The sequence below is a fragment of the Aplidium turbinatum genome, chromosome 18 (assembly GCF_918807975.1).
Source record: "Aplidium turbinatum chromosome 18, kaAplTurb1.1, whole genome shotgun sequence".
Taxonomy (NCBI): Eukaryota; Metazoa; Chordata; class Ascidiacea; order Aplousobranchia; family Polyclinidae; genus Aplidium; species Aplidium turbinatum.
Genome location: NC_137489.1, coordinates 19308984 through 19336232, shown reverse-complemented (window position 1 = coordinate 19336232; position 27249 = coordinate 19308984). Strand labels below are relative to the sequence as shown.

At 39.9% G+C, this 27249-nt stretch overlaps 2 protein-coding genes across 2 annotated transcripts; one reads left to right on the top strand and one right to left on the bottom strand.

The window, feature by feature from the left end:
* Nucleotides 1-225: 225 nt before the first annotated feature.
* Nucleotides 226-27249, bottom strand: LOC145787121 (THO complex subunit 5-like). Its single transcript, XM_082598847.1, has 15 exons — nt 26964-27249; nt 24924-25007; nt 23007-23104; nt 11158-11233; nt 10798-10868; nt 10432-10513; nt 10191-10356; nt 6016-6156; nt 5816-5941; nt 5525-5630; nt 4948-5143; nt 3529-3669; nt 1614-1877; nt 1092-1162; nt 226-547 (listed from the first exon to the last, which is right to left on the bottom strand). The coding sequence occupies exons 1-15, from the start codon at nt 27144-27146 to the stop codon at nt 427-429; spliced, it is 1926 nt and encodes a 641-aa protein (XP_082454973.1). The 5' UTR covers nt 27147-27249; the 3' UTR covers nt 226-426.
* On the top strand, nt 12124-14777 carry LOC145787122 (uncharacterized). The gene is made up of 3 exons (XM_082598848.1): nt 12124-12268; nt 13232-13362; nt 13755-14777. The coding sequence occupies exons 1-3, from the start codon at nt 12154-12156 to the stop codon at nt 13953-13955; spliced, it is 447 nt and encodes a 148-aa protein (XP_082454974.1). The 5' UTR covers nt 12124-12153; the 3' UTR covers nt 13956-14777.

The following is a 27249-nucleotide window of genomic DNA, read 5'->3' as shown; positions in this document are numbered from 1 at the left end:
TTTATCGCATAAGAATGTTTGAAACCAAATCAAGGCAAGTAGTCCAATATGTTAACCCTACTAAAACCGAGGTGGGGTTTATCGATTCAACAGGACGGTTACAAAGCTCTAAAGACGTTTACATCTCTAGACCAACTAGGCCTATTCGGAAAGGTTTCACTGAACCTAACATTCACATAACGAAAAACATTATCGCACAAAGCACCATTTGGTTTCATGTCTTCCTTGTATTAAAAATATCTGACGAAACATTCAGTTAGCCATGCCGCGTGGACCATCCTTCCGCCGGATAGCTTGTTATGCTTATCCGTAACAACGTATGAAGTTGCTCGGCAATAAAGTGGGAAAGTAAACCCATTCCTGTGGAAAAGATCGAATACTGTAGATTGAAAAGCAAATCTATTCCACTTGCAAGGGAAAGGTCAGTTAAGATGCGGGCACGAATGGCTTCAAACGTGCTGGGCCTCTGCGATTGTGGTTAGCAGATGATATGACGTCACAATCAACATCTTCCGTCTTCATGTAAATGTCAAGGGCTAACATCAACCTGAAAATAAATATGAGCGATTTTGTTATCAAACACAATGATGACGCTTTTAAGCATAAAGTACAATATACAATCGAACCATGAACCTTCATCTAATTCAGTGGTTTCCAACTGGGGTACCATTTACAATACTCTGGGGTGCCGCGAAATATATTTTCCTACCGAAGGGTGCCGTAACCCTAAAAGGGTTGGGAACTACTGATCTAATGAGTATTAGAGCGTATAGCGCAGTCGTGTATGATTGCGCGTTAAACTATGAACAAAATTGAGGCCCAAGCTTTTGGTTTTCAACGTTATCCAGCAGATACCAGTTTCCAATGTTTTCTCGCACAAAATGCGCAAATGAAACCTCAAACATTGATCGAAGATCTGTGGCCACCCATTGCACGAAACCCGTGAAAGGCTTCGTGCGCTTACCGACATACCTTTGCTGCCGGAGTAACAATTAATTGGACAACACAATGTGAATGCCGGTATCTCACCGATGACGTACAAGATGAAAAATGATGATAAAAAGAATACAATTATGACAATATTTTCTTACCTCAGGAGCTGCGTAGTTATGATGTCATTGTTTCTATGATTGACGTTCGTGTTGATGTCACACTCTATTTCCTGCAAGTACAAACAATAGGAATTGACCATGTAGGTCAGTGCTTCTCACACTATTTCGGACTACGGCACACCAAAGAATTTCGGAATCTTTCACAGTTATCTTTGTTTTAATCAATTGTGCCAGTAAAATATTTGCTTTTACTGGTGCGAAAAATCATCCAAGTGCCCATAGAAAAACGTGCTTGTGTAATTGCCCATACGTACATTGGACGTACGAGCACTCCAGTTTTACAACCTATATACCAGTCAATAGGTGACTAAAGGTTACAACGAGAAAAGAATGAGTGCAGGCAGAAAGGCATTTGGCCGACAAAACTGGCATCGCGCAACAAGTAAATAGTTGTTGCGTGAGTCATAAATGATTATTACATTGAGCGTGGCCGTTGCAATGCTCACATGACCACACAAAGTGGCGGCAACTCGTGACCGGGCTTTATGACGTGCCACTCACCCGGATGTTCATATCGTTTGTAGCGTCTTTGTCTCCCCTCCATTGAAGCAACAAACTGACAAGAGGGGTCGTACTTGGATAGTCGCTGCTAATGACAATGCTCGATTGCAACGTCACATCAGCACCTCGCGTCACCGTCGCCAAGAAGAAGAAATGATCCCCACCGCTCTCCAACAACCCCAAATCAACTATGGGCTTGGTGAAGGAAAGCGATTTGTACTCGCCATACGTCAACTGTTTCCATGACGACAGTTTTGACTGAGTCTGTGAAATAAACAATAGGAGCTATAGAACTAATAACAATAAGCAATTAATTAAATAATCAAGAGGGGGAGATGAAGACAGCCATGGCCTTTCCTACAAGTAACTTCGAACATAACTAACAAGCACAAGTGAAACCAATGTCTTCACCACGTCACACACACTAATCAAGAGTACAAGAACATTTTTATATCATTTAAAAATAAAAACGATCTGGACCAAGGTGACATCTAGTTGGTAAAGACAAGGGTTGCAAGTTGTTCAACACAATCTCTAAGGCCTACAACGGGAAATGTGGGCAGGACCGCTTCTTAAAGGGTGACATTTTAAAGCCCCTCAGCTCGCTTCGTCGATCACTTCTGGTGATGATCAAGACTGCTGCAAATTACTGTAGTTTCATGATCATTTGGACCACATGCTTGCTGGGGAACCGGCAGAACAATTTGCAGGGGATGTGAGACAATACAGTACCGGCCTTGTTCTTGTTGTCAAAATAGTTCTCAATGTCCAGCATAATAAGAGTGATCTGGTCCACAATAGGTCGACTGGTAGATGGCGCTTGAGGACTTTGAGACGTAGTAGAGATATCGGACAAGGGAAAAGGTAAGAAAAGTCATGGTCTAGCTCAGGGGTTCCCAAACTGGGGGTACATGTACCCCCAGGGGTACATTTCGACTTTTCAAGGGGTACATTAGATTAAGTATAAGGATATTCTTTCCATAACTTCTAATCTGCCTTAAAATATTTTTTATCACCTGATGATGTTAATAATTTGAAGACCTGAGATTAAGAACTCCTTAGTAAGTAACATTTTCACCCCAGTAGAAGCTTTAACTGCAACTACAGTAACTACCAAGTTCGCATGACTTATTTTGTCCAATCACAGCACACAAGACAAAACAGCTGATTGATTGCCATGAGAACCGTAATTACAAAGGCTAGTAGCCTAGAAATCAAATACAGTCGACCATTCGTCCCCGCTCATTAAACAACATTCAAGCACCAGTTGTCTTGCCAATCGGTTACGGCACAAATCAATGATCTGTGATGAAACAGTTGAATTAAGAACTAAGTCACTGTGATGAAACAGTTGAATTAAGAACTAAGTCAGCAGACTAGAATGCATGAGTTTCAGGTGTAGCCTAAGCCTACCTTAGGATAAGACTGAAAAGATTTAACATCAGATTGAAATAAGTTTGCAATGTTTTTCAAAACATCAATTTTCTTTTTTTCAAAAACTTTAATGTAGTCAGTTCTTTAATTCAGGTCTTCATTTGTTTTTAGGTTCAGTGTGCAATATAAAATCGCTTTACGATTAGCTAATCGCGCTGCTGAGTTCAAAAACTTATTGTTTTACTTGAAATCTTTGTCTATTTTCGAACTTTCTAAAAAGCTAAGCAATGAGTGTCAAAAAAAGAAATATTCAGAAAATTTTGGGGGTACACGACCGAATCTATAAATTGACCAAAGGCCTACTGATGAACAGAAAGTTTGGAAACCCCTGGTCTAGCTGCTACGATGATGTGGAATGTATTACAGGACATAACCAGTTAACCACACTCTTGTCTTAACCTGCAAGCCTACAAAACAATTTCAGTGGGTCTCCACTAAAATATAAGACAAGAATGTTTTGAACAACCTAGTTATAACTTACCTTGTTGAGCATGCAAGATGGGAGCGTCTTCTTGCTGAATGACGCAGCTTGATTGGAGAGAGCGATCCTGGTCTTCATCCTGTTCCTCATCCCTGTGATGGCGGATTGCATGTGGCTGTATCCGGACTTCACCTCCGGACCCTGAGTACACGGTGATGGTGAGAAGATAAATACATTCCAAACTAGGTGCTTGGGTAACTTACTGCTTGTACAATGTACATCTTATACTTTATGTAAACCTTCCAGAGCTTTGCGTTTTCAACATTAAATAGTGACACGCAATTCTTTATACGAAACATAATATTGTTTTCATATTTGTGAAAAGGAAGCGGAATTTTAGCCTCGCCTGAGAGCATTCCGTTTCAAAAACCATTAATGCAATAAATTAAAAGGATTGTGTTTACTTCGGTCATGTAAGCCTACTACACGCATGGTTTTACTATCTTCTTCTTTCGTGTGAGACAGGATTGTTCAGGGCAGGTAATGGAAAGCCAGGTGAGTGTAGCCGTCCAGCCCAGCTAAAATACTATACATTCCATTTGGCGTCTTGTAAATGGGACATTCAAGAATGACGTGGTCAGCAGTTTATTCCTCCGCGCCGCACTCGCAGGCCGATGAGGGGCCAAACCGCACTTGTGCATCTTGGAATGGAAGCGGGCGACTCTTGTTGGATTCTATTGAGCTTGGCCAAATCGGCCGAGGCAGGTCAATACCAGGGAGGAGCGCCACCGGGTGAGGTATAAAACCATGGAGTTTGGTGTCGGTGGCACACCATGCTGTATTCCAAGCGTCTTCAATGCAATGTGCTGCACTGGTGGTATGGTCACTGAATGGTTGTATAATTCATGGGTAGCTGGTACAAAAGTGTGTCTTGACTTTAATCGCTGGGAAGATTACTGAGGCGGGACATTTGCTTAGCAAATGGTTAGGATCTTCTGCCCAGCAAGCCAAGTGTATAAAGGTTCCCTTTCAGCGAAACTCAGCAGGTTGGATGCCTGCAAGGATTGGTAAGTACTCTGTTGAAGTTGGGTGCAGGCATCAAGTCACAGTACGTCAGTTATTGGCCGGTCGATGAGGTGGGTGTGGGCACTGCGGCAGCACCACAGTATTCCGCGGTGAAGTGAACCAAAACCAGGGTTACAGTACGCAAAATATCAGCACCTGCACCCCACGTTGTGCCTGCCAAGCGTTTCAGCAAGGCCACGCGAGATGTCAGTTTTTGCCTAGTGACTGCAGATGGTGACGGTATGTGAGGGACCTGTCGAGTGTTACTTCAAGGTATGTACATAAGGTAAGATTTCGTAATCAATTGAGTCAAAAAGTTGGTGGGATTGATTACAGGGGGAGGGGGGTAACCGTCACCTTCTTGACAACACGTCCAATACGACAACAAGCAGTCCACTGATTACATATTCTTACCTTGCTCGTGTCGGATAGAAACTCCAACCCACAAAGCTTCTGGGCCCACAAGTAAGGTCTCCCGGATGTACGGAATACCTCCGATAGTTTCGAAGAAGATTTATTCAAAATGACAGAAGCACTGGGGGATGGGGATTTCCCTCCGTCATCATCGGGGTTTAAGCATTGTATGATGTTGTCATCACCAAGGAAGGGGCTGCGTATGACGTCAGTGATTAGTAAAGCAACGACAATTCGCTCCCTTCACCACACGAGGACGATAAAAGGAGACCAACCCGACACGCAGAGGATGATTATCATGATTTCGGTTTCAGGAAAACACAAATCGCTGTTTCAAATTCAGTTTGGGATTTAAAAATACGTTTTTGTGTAATGTTTATCTCTGTAATTGAAATACGAAACATAGGACGCAAAGCAGAGTTAACGCCGTCAGCTGTTTCCACTACAATGGTTGATGCGCTGGCTGCAGACGATCTCATTCCAAATTACGTGTTTGAGTTGGTTGCTTCACAGCTTATGCTTGATCTCAAGTTTTTAATCGTGAATCTTCCATGCACTACCCGAGGATGAAGCTGACCTGTCGAGCAGTTGCTTGTCGGCATCCGCCAGAGGAATGAATCGGCTTCGAACTGTGACGATGTTGAGAGTGGTCAAGTGGTGAAAGACAAGCTCGAGGGAGGGACCTGCGTAAAGGAACAGAATGGTGAGTACGGGATAGTTTCGTGTGGCACGCACTAAGATCCACCAGGTCATGAAGCTAACCCTAACCCAACAGAAGAAGCTTGAACTGGCTTTGCCGCCAGTCAAAAATTAAACCCATGATGCTGTGACGCAATCAAGAAAAAGAGCTCCCATATACTGATATTACCTGCTGTTGCTATGCCAACAGTGATGACGACATGCAGAGGATGCACTGCCAAGGTACCAGAAGATAACCGAGGACCTTCCACCTCCATCTTCGTTGAACTTCTACGTTTGTGTCCTCGTGATGAATCTGCACAGAAATTGATATTAAAGCTGCCACATTATGACATGTCGGACATAACTACTTTGCCTTCAGAAGTCAACCTCGTTCTTCATCCTTCTCCTCATTGTCCGAGTCACTATCATCCCCTCTATCTAGCGCCCTCATGTGGTTGGAAGCAACTATCTTGGTCATGATCCGAGCGGAAGCCTCATCTCCTCCAATGGACACCTGCACGAGATCATCTGCAACAACATCCATGTAGTTGAGGATGAAGTCATCACAGCCTCTTCCTGATGCGGATAAAGTAGATGGTGAAACGCAAAGCCGAAAATAGCTACGATATAAAATCTGCCGTGATAGGTAAAAAGGATGTCAAAGTTTTCATTCATCTCAAGCCAAAAAACCATAGCACATCACCGTTTGTGATCGCAAGAATAACAACTTGTCGCGGAATGTTATATCTTGCGCTAATTGCCGCCCAATTTGGTTGACAACGTAGATGATGCCTAAAACCAGGGTTGAGAAAAACCCGGGTTTTTTAAAAAAAGGCCCAACCCGCCCAGGTTTTTTTAAAAAAACCCGGGTGTTCCAGACAATTGTTCACCTAATCAAACGTCATATAAAACCGTTCAGGTCTACTGAATCTTACGTCATGGAATTTTTCTTAAAAATGAGCCAAAATTGCACCATCGTTCGTAAGACTTGTGTCAAACCTGTTTAAACATGAAATATTGCATCATCACCTTTGAACACCTGTTTGAATTGCGTGACAATGTCTTTCACTATTACGTCACAGTACTGCGTACGTGAGTTTGAGATATTGATATCTATTCTGGTCATTCGTGAAATGGTTGCTTGAGAGTTAGTAGCACATTTAACTGTTTGCTTAGTGCTTGCTAGCTGGACAAAAATTCCGTCTTTAGCTAAGTAGTTTGTATTGTAGTGACAGTTTTTAGAGGCGTACGGTGTTGCGTCCCATTTTCGATAGCCGCGGGCTAATTTTACAGGAATACACTTTTGAAAAGACGTTTCAAAAGAGTGTTTGTTTTTCGGTCATTACATACAGACGAACGGATTCGGGAATCTTACGTTACAATTTTCCCACGAAGAGATTATGGTTTACCGCTGTGACCACCGGGTTTTTTTGGGTTTTATTGGTTTTTTTGTAAAAAAGATGCAATAAAGGTAGATTCATGCTTATTTCACCTCAAATACTACTTTTTAGCAATGAAGTGCCTCTCATTCACAGTACATGCTTGCATAACTCAATAAAATAATGCACTAGGACTGTTGTTGCTTGAATGTTGCATCATCCATTAATTTCAAGATCAAGTTGGATGTTGTATCATCCACTGATTTCTATACCAAGTTGATGCTACCTTACTAGAAATCACATTATTGCATCATTTGCTTTAGATTTGAAGGCAAGGAGCATTTATGCCATCATGTTTAAATATTTTTTATTATTTGTATAAATTATATAGTAATGGATGAGCAATTGAGCGCTTGCGTGGCGTTAGAACAACCATGCGTTAGAATCTAGAATCTGTAATTAGTAAATAGCCTACTTTTTAAAAATACGGTAGCCTCCTAAATTGCATTTCACATCATATAGATGGACAAGAAGAGCTACTGACTGGATACCGCTTGGCAATAAACGCAAAAGAGGGAAACAGAAAACAAGATGGCGAGACGAACTCTACCAATTCGACAAACACTGGACACAAACGTGCAAAGACAGACAAAATTATAAAGATATGGGGAAGGCCTTCATCCTGCAGTGGAACAACAATGGCTGACAATGATGATGATGATACAGACTACAGTAGAGTAGTACTTTCACCAGTTTAACTATAAAGCCTTCTTGCATAAATGAGTTTTAGTGTAGTACTGTATACACAAAGTGGCATTACTTGATTTTTGTGTACTGTACGTGTACAGTGTACAATATCCATTGCGTTTTCAGTTTATTCTTGGAAATTTACTTCACAATCACATCCTTAAGCCCTAATTTAAAATTTGTTTTAAGTGCCTTGTAGTGTTTTTGTTCATTTTTTTAATTTTCTAATAAAAACTGGACAAATATGATGCTCTGGGTTTTTTATGTTTTTTTTTGGTTTTTTTAAGTGGGTTTTTTAAAAAAAAAGACCTGGGTTTTTTTGGGTTGGGTAAAATACCAACAACCCTGCCTAAAACACAATACAGTCCAGTAGTAGTAGTAGTCCAGTTTTAATCCGGTGATGTCCCCGTTACCGAGGGTGGCCGGATTCACCTCCAAATGCCGCAATCGTCTTCACACCCTGCCTCCACATCGATCTGTCTAGCGCGTCCTCTCTTGTCAAGCCCACCTTGCTGCTTTCTTCCTCAACTTGCTTTTTCCATGTTTTCTTTGGTCTTCCTTGTTTTCTACGACCCTCCACTTGCAACTCCAGCGCTCTTCTCAAAACATCATCTTCATCCCTTCTCAAAACATGCCCATACCACCTCACTCCATTCGCTTTTGCCAACTTATCAACACTCTCATTCAACCCAAGCAAGCTCATAAGTTCTTCGGTATTCCTTTTGTCCATCAGCTTTACACCACACATTGCTCTCACCATCGCTCTCTCAGTTCTTCTTAAAATCGCCAATTCGTTTTCCTGTAAGCACCATGTCTCACTTCCGTACAGCATTGCAGATCTCACACAACTAGTATAAATTCTTCCTCTCATTTTCAACGGAAATCTTCTACCACACAACAACTCTCGACACTCTCTGAATTTCACCCAACCAAACCTTCCTCTTGCAGTCACTGCCGCTTCACAACCACCACTGGCATTCAATCTATCTCCTAGATAGCAAAAGGCATTTACTGATTCAACTTCGTCATTCAGCTTTTCAACAGGACCAATCATTCCTTCCTCAATCTTCTTGCATCTTTCACATTCAAAACCATCTCCAGATCTGCATGTCACTCTCTTCATCTTTGCACATCTTCCATGCACCCATTTCTTGCATTTCGTACATGTAACAGAATTTGCCATCACTCTTCTTCCGCAGACGCCACATGGGTCAATTTTGCTCATTGTGATTTCCCCTTCCGTTCCGCAAATTACGACCTTTGTCTTTTTGATGTTCACACGCATACCTTTACATTCAAACGACTCCTTCCACTTCTCAAATTTCCCTCTCAGATCTTCCATTGTGTCACTCAACAAAACCAAATCATCGGCGTACAGTATCTTCATTAATGAATCTTCTTTTACACATTCGATAATCACATCAATCACAATGGCAAAGATTAGAGGAGAGAGGACAGAACCCTGGTGTACACCGACCTTCACTGAAAACTCGTCTGAGAGGGCAGATCCAACGCGAACTCTCGTCCTTGCACCGTCGTAAAGACCCATTACGGCTTGCACGAGAGCTTCTGGCATTACTTTTTTTCTCATTGCCCATTCCATCACTCTTCTTGGAACTCTGTCAAACGCCTTTTCCATGTCCACGAAACACATGTACAAGTTCTTACCCTTGTCCCGATATTCTTCTTGCCACCTTCTCAAAATAAAAATAGCATCTGTGTTCCCTTCCCAGGCATAAATCCACACTGCATCTCGTCCAGCTTCACCACAGATCTTATTCTATTCTCCAACACCCTTTCCACTACCTTCATTGCATGCTCCAACAGTTTTATTCCCCTATAAGACCCACAATCCATTACATCACCCTTTCCCTTGAAGATGGGTATCACCACACTCATCTTCCATTCATTTGGCATTCCTTTTCCATCTAACACACGTTGACTGATTACCTGCATTGCTTTCAATCCTGTCTCTCCACTTGCGAGTATCATTTCCACAGTGACTTCAGATAGTCCAGGAGCCTTCCCCGATTTCATTTTCTTTACTGCTTGCGTCACCTCCTCTCGAGTAACTCTCTTTAATGGACCTGCTACCACGTCGGCTTCCACATTTTGATCCCAATCGTTTTCCTCGTTCATTATTATCTCCATATGTTCTTTCCAAATTCTTCCACGATCTTTCTCACTGAAACCAAGTTTTCCATCCCTTCCTTTAATACATCGTCCACCATCTACATCTTTCCCATCCCGCTTCATAACCTTCATAAACTTATATACTCCAGCAGTCAGCAAATTTATCTATGTCTTCAATGGCTCAACATCAATGGCTCTGTAGAGCAACTGCATCAGACAAGCCAACGTAGGCAAGTAGACAGAAACCGCACCTGGTCGAAGATATTTGTACATGAAATCGTTTAACTGATGAATACTGCTTACCGCACGCTTCCTGGTAGGCTCGGCCTTGTAGGAAAAGCACAAAGAGAGGACGTGGAAGCAGCTTTGCCAGGTCGTGTTGGGTTTTAAAACGATCCAAAGATACGTTTAAGCATTCCTGTAGGGGGAGGGAGGCCTTCAACAAGTTCTGAAATTCTGGAGCCAATTCCTGCAACATACAATAATTGTAAAGCCAGTTACTTTCACAATATGCAAACAGAGACATCTTCATTTCGGCACAAACCTGGAGATGTTGCTTCTTGACACCAATGTCGTCACTGATCTTTTCCTTCAACTTCCTCAACTTTTCCAACCTCTCTGCCAAACTGTAGTAGCCGGAGGTTAGCATTAACATACATAAGTCAAAGATAAATATTATAAGGACCTTCTGATGATCCTTCTTTTAGGGTTAAACAGGCTGTAAATTTTTTAGAAAGTAATAACTAATAACTATATTTGATGTAACTGAAAGATACATTCCTTGATTCAATGCCAGAGCTAATGTCATCACTACCAGTGATGTAGAAAGAAAAACAGGAAATGGTCTTTTGTTTCACATAAATCCCGACTGGTGAACACACATAGACTGCATCCGACGCAATATACTCACTGTTTCCTCTGCAACAGCTCGTAGTCCAGTCTTGCCAAGGTTTGCAGGTGAACATCTGCCTTTGTTGCCACCTAAACGTACAAACCACATTGTTGCTATGAATAGTGACGTGAAGTTTGAAATCAGGTGCAGGTACGCTGGATTGATGACGTCACAAAACATAACGTCACGATCAACTTAAAGTAGCTGAAAATATCTAATCAGACAAACTCCATTGCCCATTACTTCTGGAAGTTAAACTAAACTAATAGTTTGAAAAAAAAAGTAATCCCATAAAATTTGCATGTGATCCTGATGTCTCTAACAAAGGATTAATATCACGACAAGATTGTAACAAATTTGAAAGACTTTGCAACATACAGCATCTGTTATCTCCGGAGGGGCTTCCTGGTAGAAACTGTCGACCGAAACCAGGGGAACTTCATCGTGTCGTGACCTGAGGAAGTGACATCTTGTTTCAACGCTAAACCATTGATTGGTATCCTATTGGATGGCACCCTACTTGGCCCACACAGGTACCGAACGTCGGCCTACTAGGTGAGTTGTTAAGCTTAAATGCAATCCGGCGAATTTATTGTGACTGTTGATTAATGTGAAGAGACTGAGATGAACGAGATTCTCATTAAAAACAATGTCACATTTTTAATGAGCCACATCATTTGAAGTTGCACATTTTAACTAGAAATACGTTACGTTCAGGGTATTTTCTCAAAAACATTTGAGCGATTACGAATCATTCGGAGTTCGACGACTTCAAGCAATGCACACCAACAGTTAACACTGCGTTGGTAGTGCAAACAAGCAGCCAGTGGCGGTCGGGCATGACAAGCTGTTGTTTGCCTGATGACGTATGTACTTGGGCTATCCAACCGTAGCACGCAGAGGACGTGCAAAACGCAGACAACTTCTCCTATTACAGCAAAGAGCAAAGCAACTACTGTGGAAATGTTGTTTGTACCAGCAAACTGATTGTCAGGTGTATTTTGGCCACACGCTATATACAAACGACAATGGCAGCTGCTGCTACTTGTACCTTTCATAGCATTCATTCAAAACGAGAATTTAATGGCAAAATTGAAGTGACAACTAATCAATGATTGACTAGTTTGTTGAAGAGGAAAAGCACATTCCAACCAAAAGCATCAGTTGTCACCAAGGCAGGACAAGTTGAAGCTGACGAGGTAAACGCGACGTTGACAAACAAGACTGCAACGGCCTCCAAGAAATCACAGCAAACAGCTAAAACGTTGAGACGCAACATAGCATAGCCTAAAGCAAAATAACAGTTTCTTGTCACAGGAGATACGTTTAGCTATATATTACAAGCTAGGAGACGTTTCAAGTGTAACTGACAGTATGCCGCTCTTTCAACGGAAAGAGAACAAGAAAGTCGACGAGAAATCATTAGCGGTTCGAACAGGAAATGCAAAAGGATACCAAAAGACTGAAGAATACAAGAAAGGCGGCACAGGTAACACATCCGTTGCTTTCATGGGATGGTGTTCCTCGAACTTCAGCATAAACACTTCAAAAACAGTTTTATAATTCTAGTGTAACGCTCTGAAATCACTGTTTAATGCACAAATAACGGTCTGCGATAATTTAATAATTCAGCCGATTTAGAAGCGGCCATTTTCGAAGACGACTGGTTCGGTACGGACGTTTTTGAAAATCGCGCGACGGCTTCTGTTTATTTTGAAACATTTTAAGGGTATATAAATTAGGTCGGCGGTTTCTATTTTTAAGTTCCCACATTCATGGAAATGTAACGGCTTGGGCTTATATTACAATTGTTTCACAGTGAGGCAAATGTGAATTAGCTGATATTGTGTGAGTGTATCTAGCAACGGTTAAGAAATTAAAGAGCATTGCAGTTGCAGTGGTGGATCATGCTGGTAACGTTAAGGGGATTGGGGAAGGGGGTGATTTTATATTCTGGACAAAAAAGAGATAACGGTGAATAAAATTAATTTATTACACCGAGATGGTGACTGTATTGTTGTGTCTGTGCCTTGTGTTGTTTTTGCCTTAAATACGTTGCAAACCAATAACTTATGAAGGTGCGAAATGCGACACTTTACGCCTACTTATAATTGTTGTTTAAATAGGTTGTAACTTGCAAATGAATCGTTAGAATGCAGATCACTCTCCTGAGTAATCTCTATATTTCTTTAAGTAGACAGATACCGCCACGGGATTTTAGACAACTTCCATGTCCAAATGGAGACAATTGTATATTAATCATGAAACGCTGTTGCACATCGCGTCCACACCGAATTGAGCCATTCCGACAAATGAATTTAATTTATGTTTTAATAAGTCTTGGGCAGCCGTGGTACCGATTTAATTGTAGAAGAAAGTAGAAGGCTCAAGGCTGAAAGAAACTGAGATAGCTAATGCTGCTGAGTGTGACTTACCTGTGTCATTCAATCAGACGTACAGAAAGTGAAGACGATGTTCGACGACGGGAAGGGAACAAGCGGGAAAACGAAAACAAAAGCGACATCGAAGGAGACCGATCTGACGCGCAAGAAGGACTTATCTGCAGTGAGCGCGCTGACGGAGGTCAGGATTTACAATTAACGCAATAACCTAACCGTAGTGGCAACTTGATTTAAATTTGGTGCAATAACTCGTTTGGAAAAAGCGTAGTCGTGCAATCGAAGGTAGCAAATAAAAAAAATTGAGCTATAAACTGAACCTTTACGCTTCTATGTAACCTCAAGCTGTTTCTATGCATCATCTGCAGGTCAAGCTGTGACCACTGACCATGCTAACGAAGTCCATTTATGCCTGAATCTGATTGGAATCAAAATCGGCCAGTGCAAGACTGTAAACTCATGCTGTCTAGTTGATTAAAAAAAATCTTTAAGAATAGCTACTGTAGACTAGAGCATTAAACAATCTCATTCGTTGTTTTAACTACCGTAAATTTTAACATTTCCGACATTCGGCAGACGACAACCGACGGCGATAAAACATCAACGGTGACGAAAGTAAACTCAAATTACACGTTCAGCGCTACTTTCACCGGAACACCGGAGGAAATTGAAAAAGAAAAGAAGAAAATGAAAAAGCAAATGGAACAAAGGAAAAAAGAAATCCAAAAAGAACAAAAAAAACTTTTGAAACAAGGTCAAGCAAAGCACAAGAAATAGTTTGACGATCGTCATGTCGAATTACAATTTCCCAACATTTAGTGATCACCACATGTCTTACAAATACAGTATACGTACCGGTAGCAATAATGGGAAGTGTATGCTACTGACAATACAACCCATTGCACCCTCTGACGTGCAGGAGTCGGGCAAATTTTCCACACCTAAGGTAGCAGTCGGTTACGCTCCGCGGCGAACCTCGTGTAATACAACGTTTAATGTTTTCCATAAGAATTTTTGCTCCATTGCAACTGATTGTACTGTATACTTGTATTGCTGATGGTGATAAGACAAAAATGGTTGTTTAGTATGTGTTTCATTTGTGTATTTATACACGATTCATATAATTTAATAAAAATAGTAATATCTATTAAACTTTAAAGTATAAATGCTTTGACAATTTTCTACTAATCCTAACAGGGGACACGATTCGAAAGAGTCATAATTATTAATTACACCCATTGGTTACCCACGATTAGAATAGTCCAAACAAGAAAAGAATAGACTATTCATTGATTTGCACAAATTTTGAATTCAAAATGAAAGCTCATTCACTTATCAAACCATTGAAGCCTGTAGTGTAAGCTTGCGTATTAACAATGATATTTTTAATGTTTATAACTGTTGATGTCATATTACCATTAAAGGCCTACTAAATGAAAATTTCAAACGGGAATTAAGCATTAAAATGCGTAAACTGAACATTCAAGAATACATTTCAAGAAAAATTAACGAAAAAAAATTTTTTTTCAATGGCGCTGGCAAGGTCCAAAGTCCAATGTTTCATTTTTTTTCAAAATAACCAAAAGTGCAAACACTGCTCGAGAATACGTCACAAAAGACAGCAATAACAAAAGCCACGTTACCACATCTCATGTTTTGAGCAAACTGTCTGATGTTTTGATGTTGAAATCTGATGTTTTGATGTACATACCTACAGTCAAATCGCCCGCAGTAACAATTATTGCGAGATCAGCTGTGTGCTAGTCTCTAGCGACGCAGACTGTACAGTCGCACGCTTCGCTGCTCAAGCCCAATCTACTTTTGAAAGCTCTGACAAAAGCACGCGCGCAATGGTGGTCAGACCGCAATGGGGCAAAACTTTATTGAAAATCGTTTTATGGTAGCATGTTAAACAGAAAGAACGTGGAAAATCGCCAAGTCAGGTTTTTCCTTTAGTATCCCTTTAAATCAATGTCATGGAAAAATATTTACCAAAATGCAATTAATTTTTCTTGCCCTTGCCTTCATCAAAGCTTCTGTAATCATTCTAAGCTTGTTTCAAAGTTATTATAATACTACTACTACTGTATGTACAATTGTACATTGTACACTATTCTAAACGAATTCAAATTTAAATTATAGGGTAAACCCATTGGCGTAATTTTTTTAAAAAAATTGACAAACTTAGGGGTGCTATAAGTTATTTTATGAAAATTGTCAATATAGGCTAATCAATTGAAAACCTGACCGATGGAAAATGTTAAAACAAATGACTCAATCTAATAGTAAATTCAACCATGTTTAGCCTACGTCATGAAACGTCGAATCAACATAAAAGAAGATAATCTTGTCGTATGTGTAATCGAATAGACTGCAGCGGTATGTCAAACGATCAGATAGAAATGAAAACAAGTATTAGGCTACATGCGAGGCGAAAGTGATCTTACATTGAATATTGAAATATATTCGACTTTAATTGCTTTAATTTGTTCACGTCTGCCTTATAATGCGGCTTGCTATAAATTAATCACATCCAAATTTGTTTCTGCGGGTCGTTGTCTTGGAAACAAACTCCGTGACAAGTTCTTCCATGTTTAATTTCTCCGCCAATTCGTGATGACTACCTATAACGGCCAAATTGTTCAGTCGTTGTTGCGTTTGAGTGCTGCGAAGGTAGGTCTTCAAGCGTCGTAATAACGAAAAGGAACGTTCGGCTTCACAGGAAGAAGTCGGCATAACAATGTAAGTTACCAAAGCTCAGGGTTGATCTCTAAGTGGTCTAAACTAATTTTGACCACTAAGCGGTTTTAACCGGTGAAAACTAGGTTTAAACCGGTCAAAACCCAGAAAAACATTTTTATTATATGTAGTGAATGGTCGGCTACCTGGGCTATGGGCTATTTAGGAAATATATATAAAAGCAGTTGTGAGTTGTGACCATTTTGATATGCAGGCCTCGAAATAGCTGGCGGCCATGGCCGCCTGAACTTTTATTAATGGCTGCCAATACCGACCTGTCAGGCAGCCACAGATGGCTGCCTGTAAAGTTCGTACGAAAGATTATATTTCTCTTGAATTTTTCTCTTGTTTCAGCGCCGCCAAAAACAAGACATCAAACAGCGCTAAGACTACTACGTTAAATTACATGTCGTGCTACGTCTTCTGTGCTACGCAACGGGAGGGCAAATGTTGCGCAAATTTTATGGCAAATGTTTTTCATACAAACAAAATTTGTTGGAATAAATTCTTGTACGTCAGTTGGCTGTGCAAATGGTTCATCGTTCTACCAAGCATTTTTTGGTTCATCAGAAACTTATCTTTAGAATTTGAATTTTCTCATTAATTAAAATAACCAACTGATTGAAATATTAAAAATAAACTGAGAAATTGAATATTTTTTGTTCCAAATCCAGCATTTAGGTTATTGTTGATCAAAACAAAATATAGTTGAACATCATTACTATTACCATTCATTAACATGGAGGGTAATATTTTTAATTCAATTGAAAAGCAACTTGATTCATACACTAAAGGGGTTTTGACCAGTAATAAATGGTCAAAACTGCCCGGTTTAAACCAGGTTTTAACCGGGCGGTTTAAACCGCCCCAATTTAAACCGATCAACCCTGCCAAAGCTGCATATATATTTGGCATTATATCGACCATTGACGGCTGTGCAATGAATTTCTGACGTAGCGTATTCACTGTCACAACATCACCGTCACATTTGCAACAAGCGAACCACTGTTTGCGTTCACGCAGCAAATTCTTGCGTTCTCAGTCCCCATCATAAAATTTGCTTACTATCGTAACATCGGCTTCTTTCATTGTGGGATTCTCTAGCAGCTCTCGTAGCAAGTCTGCCATTCGGTATGATGAAGAGGGGAAACGGCTAACGATTGCATCTGACGCCATTTGCAGAATGTTTTTTTAGACGTTTGAGTAGAAAACAGCAATTTTCTTCAAGCCAGACAAATTGTTTTCTCTCGAACGGCACTTCTTGACGCAGTGCGCGTGTTTGTGCTTAATTGTTACGCAATAGTACAATCATGTCTGCCTTTGATATGTGTGGCGCTGCGTGCCACACACAAATGTAAAACACTGAAAATATTGCGCTTTGGTGAAACGACTTTCAAGAAAGAAAAAAAAACGTTATTTAGCAATGCAAATTTCCATTTGAATCGGTGTATTTTGTATGCAAACCAGGGCCCAGGGGTGCTCTCTCATTTATGTTGTTACCTCAAATTTTTATTTTGGGGTGCTTAAGCACCCTTCGCACCCCTGAAATGACGCCTATGGGTAAACCGTAAAGATTTTAAATTTGTACATAAAGTTTTTTTTTGCAATAAATGAAAAGTTTGCATACCTTGTAAAACCCATTATTATTATAAATATGAAAATGCTTCCGCACCAGACAGTTGCTTTCCACCATTTCACCTCATTACTCCAGTTACAAAAGATGTTCAAGATATTTTCCTCCACTTTTTAGAAACTTGTCAATGTATCGTAAAACAGTTGTACATAGCAAATTATTTCATTTTTGCTGGACTAACTTTCTAAAAGTCTAAAGCAAAACATTACTACATTATGAAAGTTTTTTAGCTACCGAATTATTTTGACCAAAAATCCATTTAAACGCCTCTATACACCACACACTGTCTTCCACACACCTTCAGCTTAAAAATACATTCAAAACATTACTATCACTTTAACCAAATTCGCAAGCATGTTGCAAGACAGCCGGAATCTCTCGTTGCTCTTTTCTAAACCTAATGTAGATTTTACTGTAGAATTGACTGAGTCTGAGTAAGACTATTAATCAACGATTCAACGGTGTAATTTTTGCTGTTATGCGCATGATCCTGTGCAGACGTTAAAAAAATTAACCACTTTCAACATAATAAATCATAAAGCCATAATCCAGGGTCCACGTCTTTTAGGCGCTGACAGTTAGGCGCTGGTCTAATAGGCGCGCACACTGTGGCGTCTGGATATTTAGGTGCGGAGCACTGTGGCGCCCGTTCATTTAGGTGCTATTCCTACTAAAGTCTGTAGATTGTATCAGCTTGGCAGGTAGGGGCGTAGGGCAATGCTTTTCACACAAAATATTATATTGAACAGTAAAATATATTGTTTTGTTAATGCGTGTGCGTTGTTGGTCATGGCTTCAGTGAGTGAAGTTGCCTAAACTGGCAATGCTTTCTCACACAAAATGTTATATTACACAGAAAAATATATGGGTGAAGCACTGAAGCTGCTTGAACCGGAAATGCTTTTCACACAAAATGTTATATTGAACAGAAAAATATGTTATGGCTTCCGTGAGTGAAGCTGCTTAAACCGGCAATGATTTTCACATAAAATGTTATATAGAACAGAAAAATATGTTGTTTTTTTTAATGCGCGTGTTCAGCATTTATTTGTTGTTAGTCCAGGTTTGCGCCGGCGAAAGCTTTATCAATAAATTATTCAAGTTTCCGAAAATGTATGAGATTGAGTTCACTTTTAGTTAGGTCAAATAATAACTAAACATCAGTAAAAAATGTACCGTAGGCTGTACTCAAGCGGGTGGTAGGCTTGAGTGAAGAGTAACTTAGTTTTCCGTTAAAACCCGGACTAGGTTTAATAACGAGCGAAGTCTCACCATTATGCTTGCAACTTGTAGCCAAGGTGTAGCCTATATGCCCTGTAGAAATGTAGTAGAGCGTCTTACGCGTTCTCGTCACATGGCCAATCCATCCCGAACAGAAGTAATTTATATTTAATCTAAATTACCAGACATTTTTCACACAAATCTGTTGTATTTACGCGGTAAAAACATGTCATGTGATCGACGTAGACGCACAATCTTGACATCAAATGAAAGCATACCTCTTCAGCTATCCGAAGATGCAAAGCTTTGCAATAAAATTTAAAACATTCTATGTACAACTAGCAACTTTCCAAAAGGTATTTTTTCTAATTTTTTAAAAAATTAAAAATTGGCAGAAAAGTGTACTTCATTATAATTTTTACTACCCAATAGGGTGGCTCTTATTTGGCAAAAAATGAAAAAAATTTGAATTTTGTGTGGGACACCCTTTGAAAAGGTGAGGTTGTCAGAAAAAATAACTCCTGCAAAAAAATTTTTGACTTTGAAATTGATTTAGAGGTGGCCCTCCCCCCCTAAAGTTTTGCGCCCTCCTCCCAAATACCAAATCTGCATATCTCAAAAACTGTTTGAGCTAAAGATACGGTTTTTGTGTCAAAAGATGCAGAAAGCATGATTTCCTATCTGCTTTCTGAACAGTGATTGCGTCTATCTTGATTAGAAAAGCAGTTATTTAGAAAAAACCTGTTTTCGGCATTCTAGCACAAAACAGTGCTAAACAAGTATTGTGGCCCAAGCTATTCAATAAACAAAGTTCATAAACTAACCTGTAAAACTGGTAAAGTAATAAACCAAATAAGTATTCCTAAACTTTTATGCATTCATGAATAGCTAAAATGCCCGTTTTTTGTCATATTCCTTGAAGAAACTCCTGAGTGTGGAATCTGCTTTCAAGCTTCAGGTGCTATGCATTGCACTTGTTGGAAGGCGAAGGCGATTTATGCAAAAGCTTGGTCTGCATTTATGGTATCTGTCTGAAGAAATGGTTGAACTAGCCTTGTTTGACTCTCGATTGTCTGTGGAAAGTAACAAGGTAATGGTGGCAACCATGTTAAATGAAACAGCAGAACGTCCACCAAGGAGACGAAGCATCAATGTAGATGCGTTTCTTAGCAATAAGGGTCTAGAACAGTATTGCACCTCTAATTCAAAATGGCTTCAGCTGTTGGGTGAAGATGAAGCAATAATTAGACTTTCAAAGGATCCTGCTCATTGGACTGAAGATGGTGCATTTATTCAAGCTTTACACATGGCGAAGGGACTTTCAGTAGTCAATGACAGAGCAGAGAGAGGAGTTGCTCTCAGTCTAATCCCGGATTTTAACAAACTCTCAACTGAAGATGAGTACCAACTTCAGTTTCTTTTGCAAGTTGTTACTGAACACAGGAAACTGTTGAATCCAAATTCCAACAAGAACAATATTGTCGATTCTTCTTTGTTTAAACCTTCTTTGTTACTCCAGGGGTCAAGGGGCTCTATCTTTTACCACCCTTGGGCAGTGCCGATGTGGTTTAGATGCTTGAGCAGGTGTCGAGTAGCAATTGCATTGATTCGTCATCCAGTTCAAGCAGACCACGCACACCATTTGGCGCAGTTACAGATGGTGTGGTCTGTGGTTTGTTCCTCTATGCCACACTCACAGATTGCGGATGGAGCCATCCCCAATTTGTGCATGTTTGAGCGGAATAGTCTGACTCCAGTAGCCAAGCACGCAGGCGGTTGTGCCACACCCAGGCCTTCCTTGGCAAATTATGCATTCTGGTTGGATGGGGGCTGGTGTCGGAGATAAAACTTTAGAGCCTTGAGGAGTTATTCTTCCTCTCTGAGCTCTATTTGTTGTCCTCCCAGGTAGCCGCGCTGATGGATTGGTTTTCAGCGGTTTTCATCAGGAGTTGTGCGTCACATACAAATGGGTGTCTCGATTTCAGTTGGCGAGGATGCTCGATTGCTCGCTCACAGACTTGTAGAGACTTGAGTGGAGCAAGTGGTTGGGGTTCGTAATGCCGAGAAAGAGACAGGATGGCTTCTTCGCGACAAAACTCAGCTGGTTGGTTGCGTGCAAGGACAGGGAAATTGTCCGATTGTGTACAATGTGTAGGTCGCAGACATCCTGTCACGATACGCAAGGCAATATGTAAAATATTGTCGATAATATCGCTTCTTGCAGTACTGACCAGAATTACATTTTGAAATGAATATCGTTACCAGTGTTCCCTCTAAGGTGCAAAAATTAAGAAAAAAAAACGAAATTTTGTAGACGGTTTCGTGGTCACAAAAAAGGTTGTAAAATCAAGATTTGGTCAAATGCGTTTTTTCTAAATAACTGCTTTTCTACTCAAGATAGATGCATTCAATGTTCAGAAAGCAGATAGAAAACCATGTTTTCTGCATCTTTTAACACAAAAACCGTATCTCTAGCTCAAGTGGTTTTCGAGATACGCAGATTTGGTATTTCGAGAGAGGGCACAGAACTTTAGGGGGGGAGGGCCACCTCTAAATCAACTTCAAATTTAAAAAAAATTTGCAAGAGTTATTTTTTCTGACAACCTCACCATTTGAAAGGGTGTCCCATGCAAAATTCAAAAACTCAATTTTAAGAGCCACCCTACTACCCAAGCATGATACAATAATATGAAAATATATGTAGTTTAATCGAATGCCAAAACAATTCTGCACATGAGAAAAAATTTACTTCGTTTCTGCGCGCAATGCTTTAGGAGGTACAGCAGAATGATTATGGAAAAATTTGGAAAATTTTAAGCAAAAAGTTTACGTAATTTAGCCTACAGTGTTTTTGATCGAGAAATTCCAAAGTAAGGGGTTGCCTAGCCAGTTTTGACTGCCAATTCCAATGAGTAAAAGAAAAAAAATCCACTATGTCCCCATCTTTAAGAAGTCTTCATCTGATAACTGCACCGCCAAAATATTTTTTTTTAATTAGCCAAAAAAGGACAGGCAAAGACTATGGATCTGCCATCATTTACATTATTTTTTTGCTTGAAATAGGCTACCTTTTAACCTTGGACGTAGGGATACTTCCTTGGTCATCATGGTTAAAATCTCAAGACGTGTGTATACGTTCGTGGTCGCGAAAGAGTTAACTAAAATTGAACTCAATAATGTTCGGAAGCTTCAATAATTTATTGATAAAGCTTTCACCAAAGCAAACCTGGACTAACAACAAATAAAACGAAGTGAAATAAAGCATGCTAAACCCGCTAAAGTTACTATGTTTTATTTCTCTATGGTTCAACAAATAAAACAATAATAAATCAATAAAACAACAATATATTTTTCTGTTCAATGTAACATTTTGTGTGAAAAGCATTGCCGGTTTTAGCAGCTTCACTCACTGAAGCCATGATATAATTTTCTGGCAAGCTGCCAAGCCAATACAATCTACAGACTTTACTAGGAATAGCACCTAAATGACCGGGCGCCACAGTGCTCCGCACCTAAATATCCAGACGCCACAGTGTGCGCGCCTATTAGACCAGCGCCTAACTGTCAGCGCCTAAAAGACTTGCTCCCATAATCCATAAAACTAGCCCAAAAGACCGCAACTGATGAATTGTTCCTGCAACTCCAAAGCAAAACTAGCCAAATTCCACGAGAAAACTGGGAACTGGCATCTCTGCTAGAGATTTATGACAAATCAAGTGAATAAAAAATTGGCAACACAAATTCAAACTAGTGTTTATAACATGGTTCGAATGACTTTAAACTGAATGACTTGCTCCATATGCCATATACTGTAATGTCGCAAAGTCGTAACGACTTTTTACCCGAATGACGTGGTGGCATAAAAAAATCGCCTATCAAAGACTTTGTCCTGAAGTCCAAGGATAAGGATTCCCTCTGGCATCCTGCACGTTATCCCACACCAACCGACCATATGAACAACGTAGGAAAAAAGTAACATACTGTTGTGACAAGTAAAACGGAAATAAATGTAGTTTCCTCTAAAGATTTCATAAAAAAAACATCGAATTGTTTTATACTAGCGCTGTAAGCGATATTTCTGAAATTGCAATCGCAACAAAACAAGAAATAAGCAAGACTCATGTCATTCAGGTAAGAAATCTTGGGTAATTTTAGAGTGGTGACACACAAGTCGCATCATTGGCGATAAAACTTTTGAATCGTGTCATTGAAGTTGGAGATAGAAAAGAAATTACCTGAATTCTAAGCATTTAGTTATTTCTTTGTTGAGGTGGTTGATCTCATATCGAAGGTTCTCAAGTTGTAAATTATTTCCATCCAATTTTTGCTTTGCCTTAAAAACAAAGCACATCATGTCATTTGCATATCCAGCTCATGCAATATTTTTAAGAGCATACAGAAACCTGCCAACCTATCTTTAATGATTGCGTCATCAGCTAAATAGAAATCTTATATTCACCCAATCACACCAAAGATGTAAATCAACAAAAAACATTAATCCATGCATTGGCCTTGCGCAACGCAAAAGCACTTTACACCATTTTCAGTAACATTGCTCCATTGTGCATTAAAAACTAATGGTACCGGTAAGAGTTTACCCTGGTGATGAAGATGTTATTGTGAATATTTGTGATAAATACCACATTTTAAATACTAATTAATGTTGAAATGAATTTTAAGTTTCAATTGCATGTCGTCGCTACTTAAACACAAACTGCAGTTTATTAGGAGATAAACTGAACATCAAAGATCTACGCCAAAGTGTGAAACCGAGCTGGAGGCTTCCCATTCTACCAAGCCTGCCGGGTACCCATGTTACCCATGATATCATCGCCATAGGGCTTTGTTTGGTCCAAGTCCAAATTGAGACAAAGGCCATTCGGGTGTATGGTTGTTCAGGGTGGTCGTGGCTGATGCGAGAGTTACGCACACACTCTCGGCCAGCTCCATGTCCACCGCGGTCCATCAAGGTCGAAATGTGCAGCTTCAGGGAATGGGCTGCCAGGTGCTCTGCTCATCGAAGTCCACATTACATAATGCATGCTGGTCATGCACTGCTCTTCCACCAAGATAAGATTGCTAGGAACCTTTACGTGTGCCATTAGCCCAAGGAGTTGTTAGAAATGAGCATAGCTTTCAGCCTGGGTTCAGCTCCACACCACATTGAGGCATCTCCATAAAGATGGGGGCTGAATAGAATCTCTCCCTAAACACTCTGATTTCATAGAGCAGTGGTTCTCAACCTTTTCAGCATGTGGGCCAAATTCAAAACCTAAATTTTGTAAAGGGCCACAACAAAACAAATGCAGTTTAATGTGAAGCTTGATGTTGGCTTTGACTTTCAATAAGTTTCCAAGAACGAGCGGTAATGTTCAAAGATGCAGTAGGCCTACTCAAAAGCTGGTTAAAATGATAGTTCGTCAATCGGCTGTGGTATTTGGATTTAATACCAACTATTTTTCTGAAAAGGGCTTCACACAGGTAGGCTAAGTTATGTTGAACCAAATACAGAGGCAATTTTCAGTGAAATGGCTATCAAGTTAGAATGGAGGCAGTGGCTGCGTCTATTGTCATAGCTGTTGCAAATATTTTTATCAGGGGACAGGAAAGAATTGATACCGTTAATGTTAATGCGACTTTTAGATTCATTAATTATGTCACTAATAAGCCTTGTGTCTCTTTCCAATCATCCATGGACTGCTAGGTGCTCTGGCTTAATCATAGCAAGGCGTAAACAATGAATATTTCTCTGGTAACACTTTAGTTATGTGACAACTAAGTCTATGTTTTCTTGCCATATAGGTGGTTTTTTTAACACTAATAATATTTTTGTTGCATCGATGAGGGAAGCATGCGGCCCAATGGGCTGCGGTTGAGATTAGGCTACGGTACCCGATAATTTTTTTTTTTTTAAATCACCGAATAGGGAACTCTCCGAAAAAGGCTCTCATCGAATAGGGAACTCACCAAATCGGACTCACCGAAACGGGCCATTCCACGAAAGGCTAGAAGGTGCAGTCGGAGTAATGTTTTATTCTACTCTCAACTATTCAGTCATTTTATTTACAATCCCAATGATTGGAATTTGAAACAACACATACCTACGACTACGATCTGCATGTCAATAAAAGGATGAAGTTTATTTTCATTACCTCTTGTGTACAGTCCTTCACCTCCTTACATCCAATTTGAGCTGACCGATTGAGTTGCTTTAATGTCAGGAAGTGCAATGAGCCCTGACAAAGGTTAATATATTTACACTTTGATGCAAATTACGATGAGGAATAAAATTGTTACTTTCATAGTCAAATAAAATCCTACGGGTGATCAAGTTTGCAATATGAGGCAATTGTATAACCTGGTCGAAAAATGTATAAGAACAGAAAGTGAAAAAAAAACTTTATTATTTTTTCGAATTTTTGATTGCAATTTAATTTTGATGACAAAGTAGCACATCACAAATTAAGCTTCTATAGTTTTATTACATGTAACAATATGATGGAATTGTTAGTTTTAAAACTGTATGAAACTACTATTTCGGCAAAACAAAAACAGCTGAATACAAAATATTGCTTTTAGAGCTTCTTAATGAGAGGACACAGACGGGTAATAGCGCGCTACTTTTGTAGAGCTGCTTTTTTTGGTACCAGTATTGTAACGATAGCGGTGCTCCATTTTTGTTGAAGTAGTGGCTGCAATAGCGAAGTTACTTTTTTTCCAATCTTTCAGTTGCACTCTCGCTACTTTCCAATTTAAAGTTTAAAAAAATTGCTTGATTTTGGAGATTCTTATGGCAACAATGCATGAAAAAATTAAGGCAGAAACCATTCAACAATACTGAGAAACATCAAGCCACGTTGATACCAACAAGAGCGACACCAACACCAATTACAACTCTGAGGATGAATTTTTGGTGTGTTTGTGCTATCGTCTGAAATGTCGGTATGGAAAGAAACGTTAATTGTGGAGGCTTTTTTCAGACAGAGGCAAGTCCTTGAGCTTTCCCAGTGTCGATTTAAAACATCTGTTTATTAAACACAACACTTCCTTCCTTCCTTCCAGTGCTACGATGGAGACTTTAGTCTGTTGGAAAAAACGTGCTGAAGCCAAAGCGGGCAGGAGTCTGCAACTCGCATTTTGAAATGGTCATGCTTATAAAAGATGCGTAACAATAAATTTTACCTACAAAATATTTTTTTTTTAACATTAATGTTGAAATAGCAGTGGAAACAAAACTACTGAACTTTTATCAATTGGTAGCAGTGGCATAGATTGATTAGATTGTACCACTTGATATGCTACAATCTATTGCAACAAAGAACCTGAAAAACTACAATCTTTTCATGAATGAGACTAAAACTGAATTCACCCACATATTTCTTGCAGACACAAATGAAACTGATGCTGATAGCCTACAGATTCGAGGAAACGAAAAATGGCGTACACACAAACTTTTGGGATCATTGTTGTGCAGCACTGCCGATGTCAAATCCCGCTGCAATTTAGGCAATGTCGCTTTCAGATCACACTGGAAACTATGGAGCAAGAGATCGAGAATCCCATTACAGTTGCGACTAAGATTGTACAACGCGTACTGCATCCCAATTATGATCTACAACTGTAATAGCTGGTCTGTTACCAAAGGAAGTCTTGAAAGATTGGATGCCTGTCATCGAAGACATTTACGTGTCATAACTGGTCATACTTGGCCAAACAGTCTTATCTCGAACAAAAATCTCTACAAAATATGCAACAGTGAACCATTGTCTTGCAAGATCTCCACCATGAGATGGAACATGTTTGGACACATTCTGAGACTTCACCAGGACTCACCTCCCCAGAAAGCCCTTGAATTTGCAATAATTGGCAGTAAAAAGTACCAAGGCCGAACCGGACGTCACCGTACCAATTTATTACAACTGCTGAGATCTGACATCAGAAAAGCTGGCCTGGGATCCCTGCTCAGCACACCACATCTCCATCGATTGCAAAACATCGCAAAGGACAAAACAGAATGGAGATCCTATCAACCTTGTTGAAAGACTGATCGAAGCCAGCGGATGCCAAACGATTTGGCTACACTGGCGGCGGAGACAGTTACAATAATAATAGCAGTGGCATGCAGTCCGGTACTTTAACCCGAGTACCGAATGCCGCAATTTTTTCTAAGTTACTTGTAATGAAATACACACCTGTATTCGCAGTTCTGTAATTTCTGCTTTAATGTCTTCATCTTTGTTTGAATTTAATTTTAAATTCACAACTTCAGCCATTATTTGACGAATGTTTTCACATACTTCCGAATAAAACTGAACATTGGCCCTTCTTTCTTTGTGATTAGCTCCATTGCAAGAGTCAAGCGATGTCACATCCATATCACAATATACTTAATCAACAAAGAAATAAACACACCAAAACTTTCTATTAGAAGTTCCACCAAGCAACCTTTCGATATTTAACCTAGTAATCTGATGTACA

Coding starts and splice junctions, on each gene's coding strand:
- LOC145787122 (XM_082598848.1), top strand. CDS start 12,154: ATGCCGCTCTTTCAACGGAAAGAGAACAAGAAAGTCGACGAGAAATCA. Junction 12,269..13,231: donor ATACAAGAAAGGCGGCACAG/GTAACACATCCG, acceptor TCATTCAATCAG/ACGTACAGAAAGTGAAGACG. Junction 13,363..13,754: donor CAGTGAGCGCGCTGACGGAG/GTCAGGATTTAC, acceptor GACATTCGGCAG/ACGACAACCGACGGCGATAA.
- LOC145787121 (XM_082598847.1), bottom strand. CDS start 27,146: ATGGATGTGACATCGCTTGACTCTTGCAATGGAGCTAATCACAAAGAA. Junction 5,631..5,815: donor TGTTGGCATAGCAACAGCAG/GTAATATCAGTA, acceptor TCCTTTACGCAG/GTCCCTCCCTCGAGCTTGTC. Junction 1,878..3,528: donor CATCTTGCATGCTCAACAAG/GTAAGTTATAAC, acceptor TTTATTTCACAG/ACTCAGTCAAAACTGTCGTC.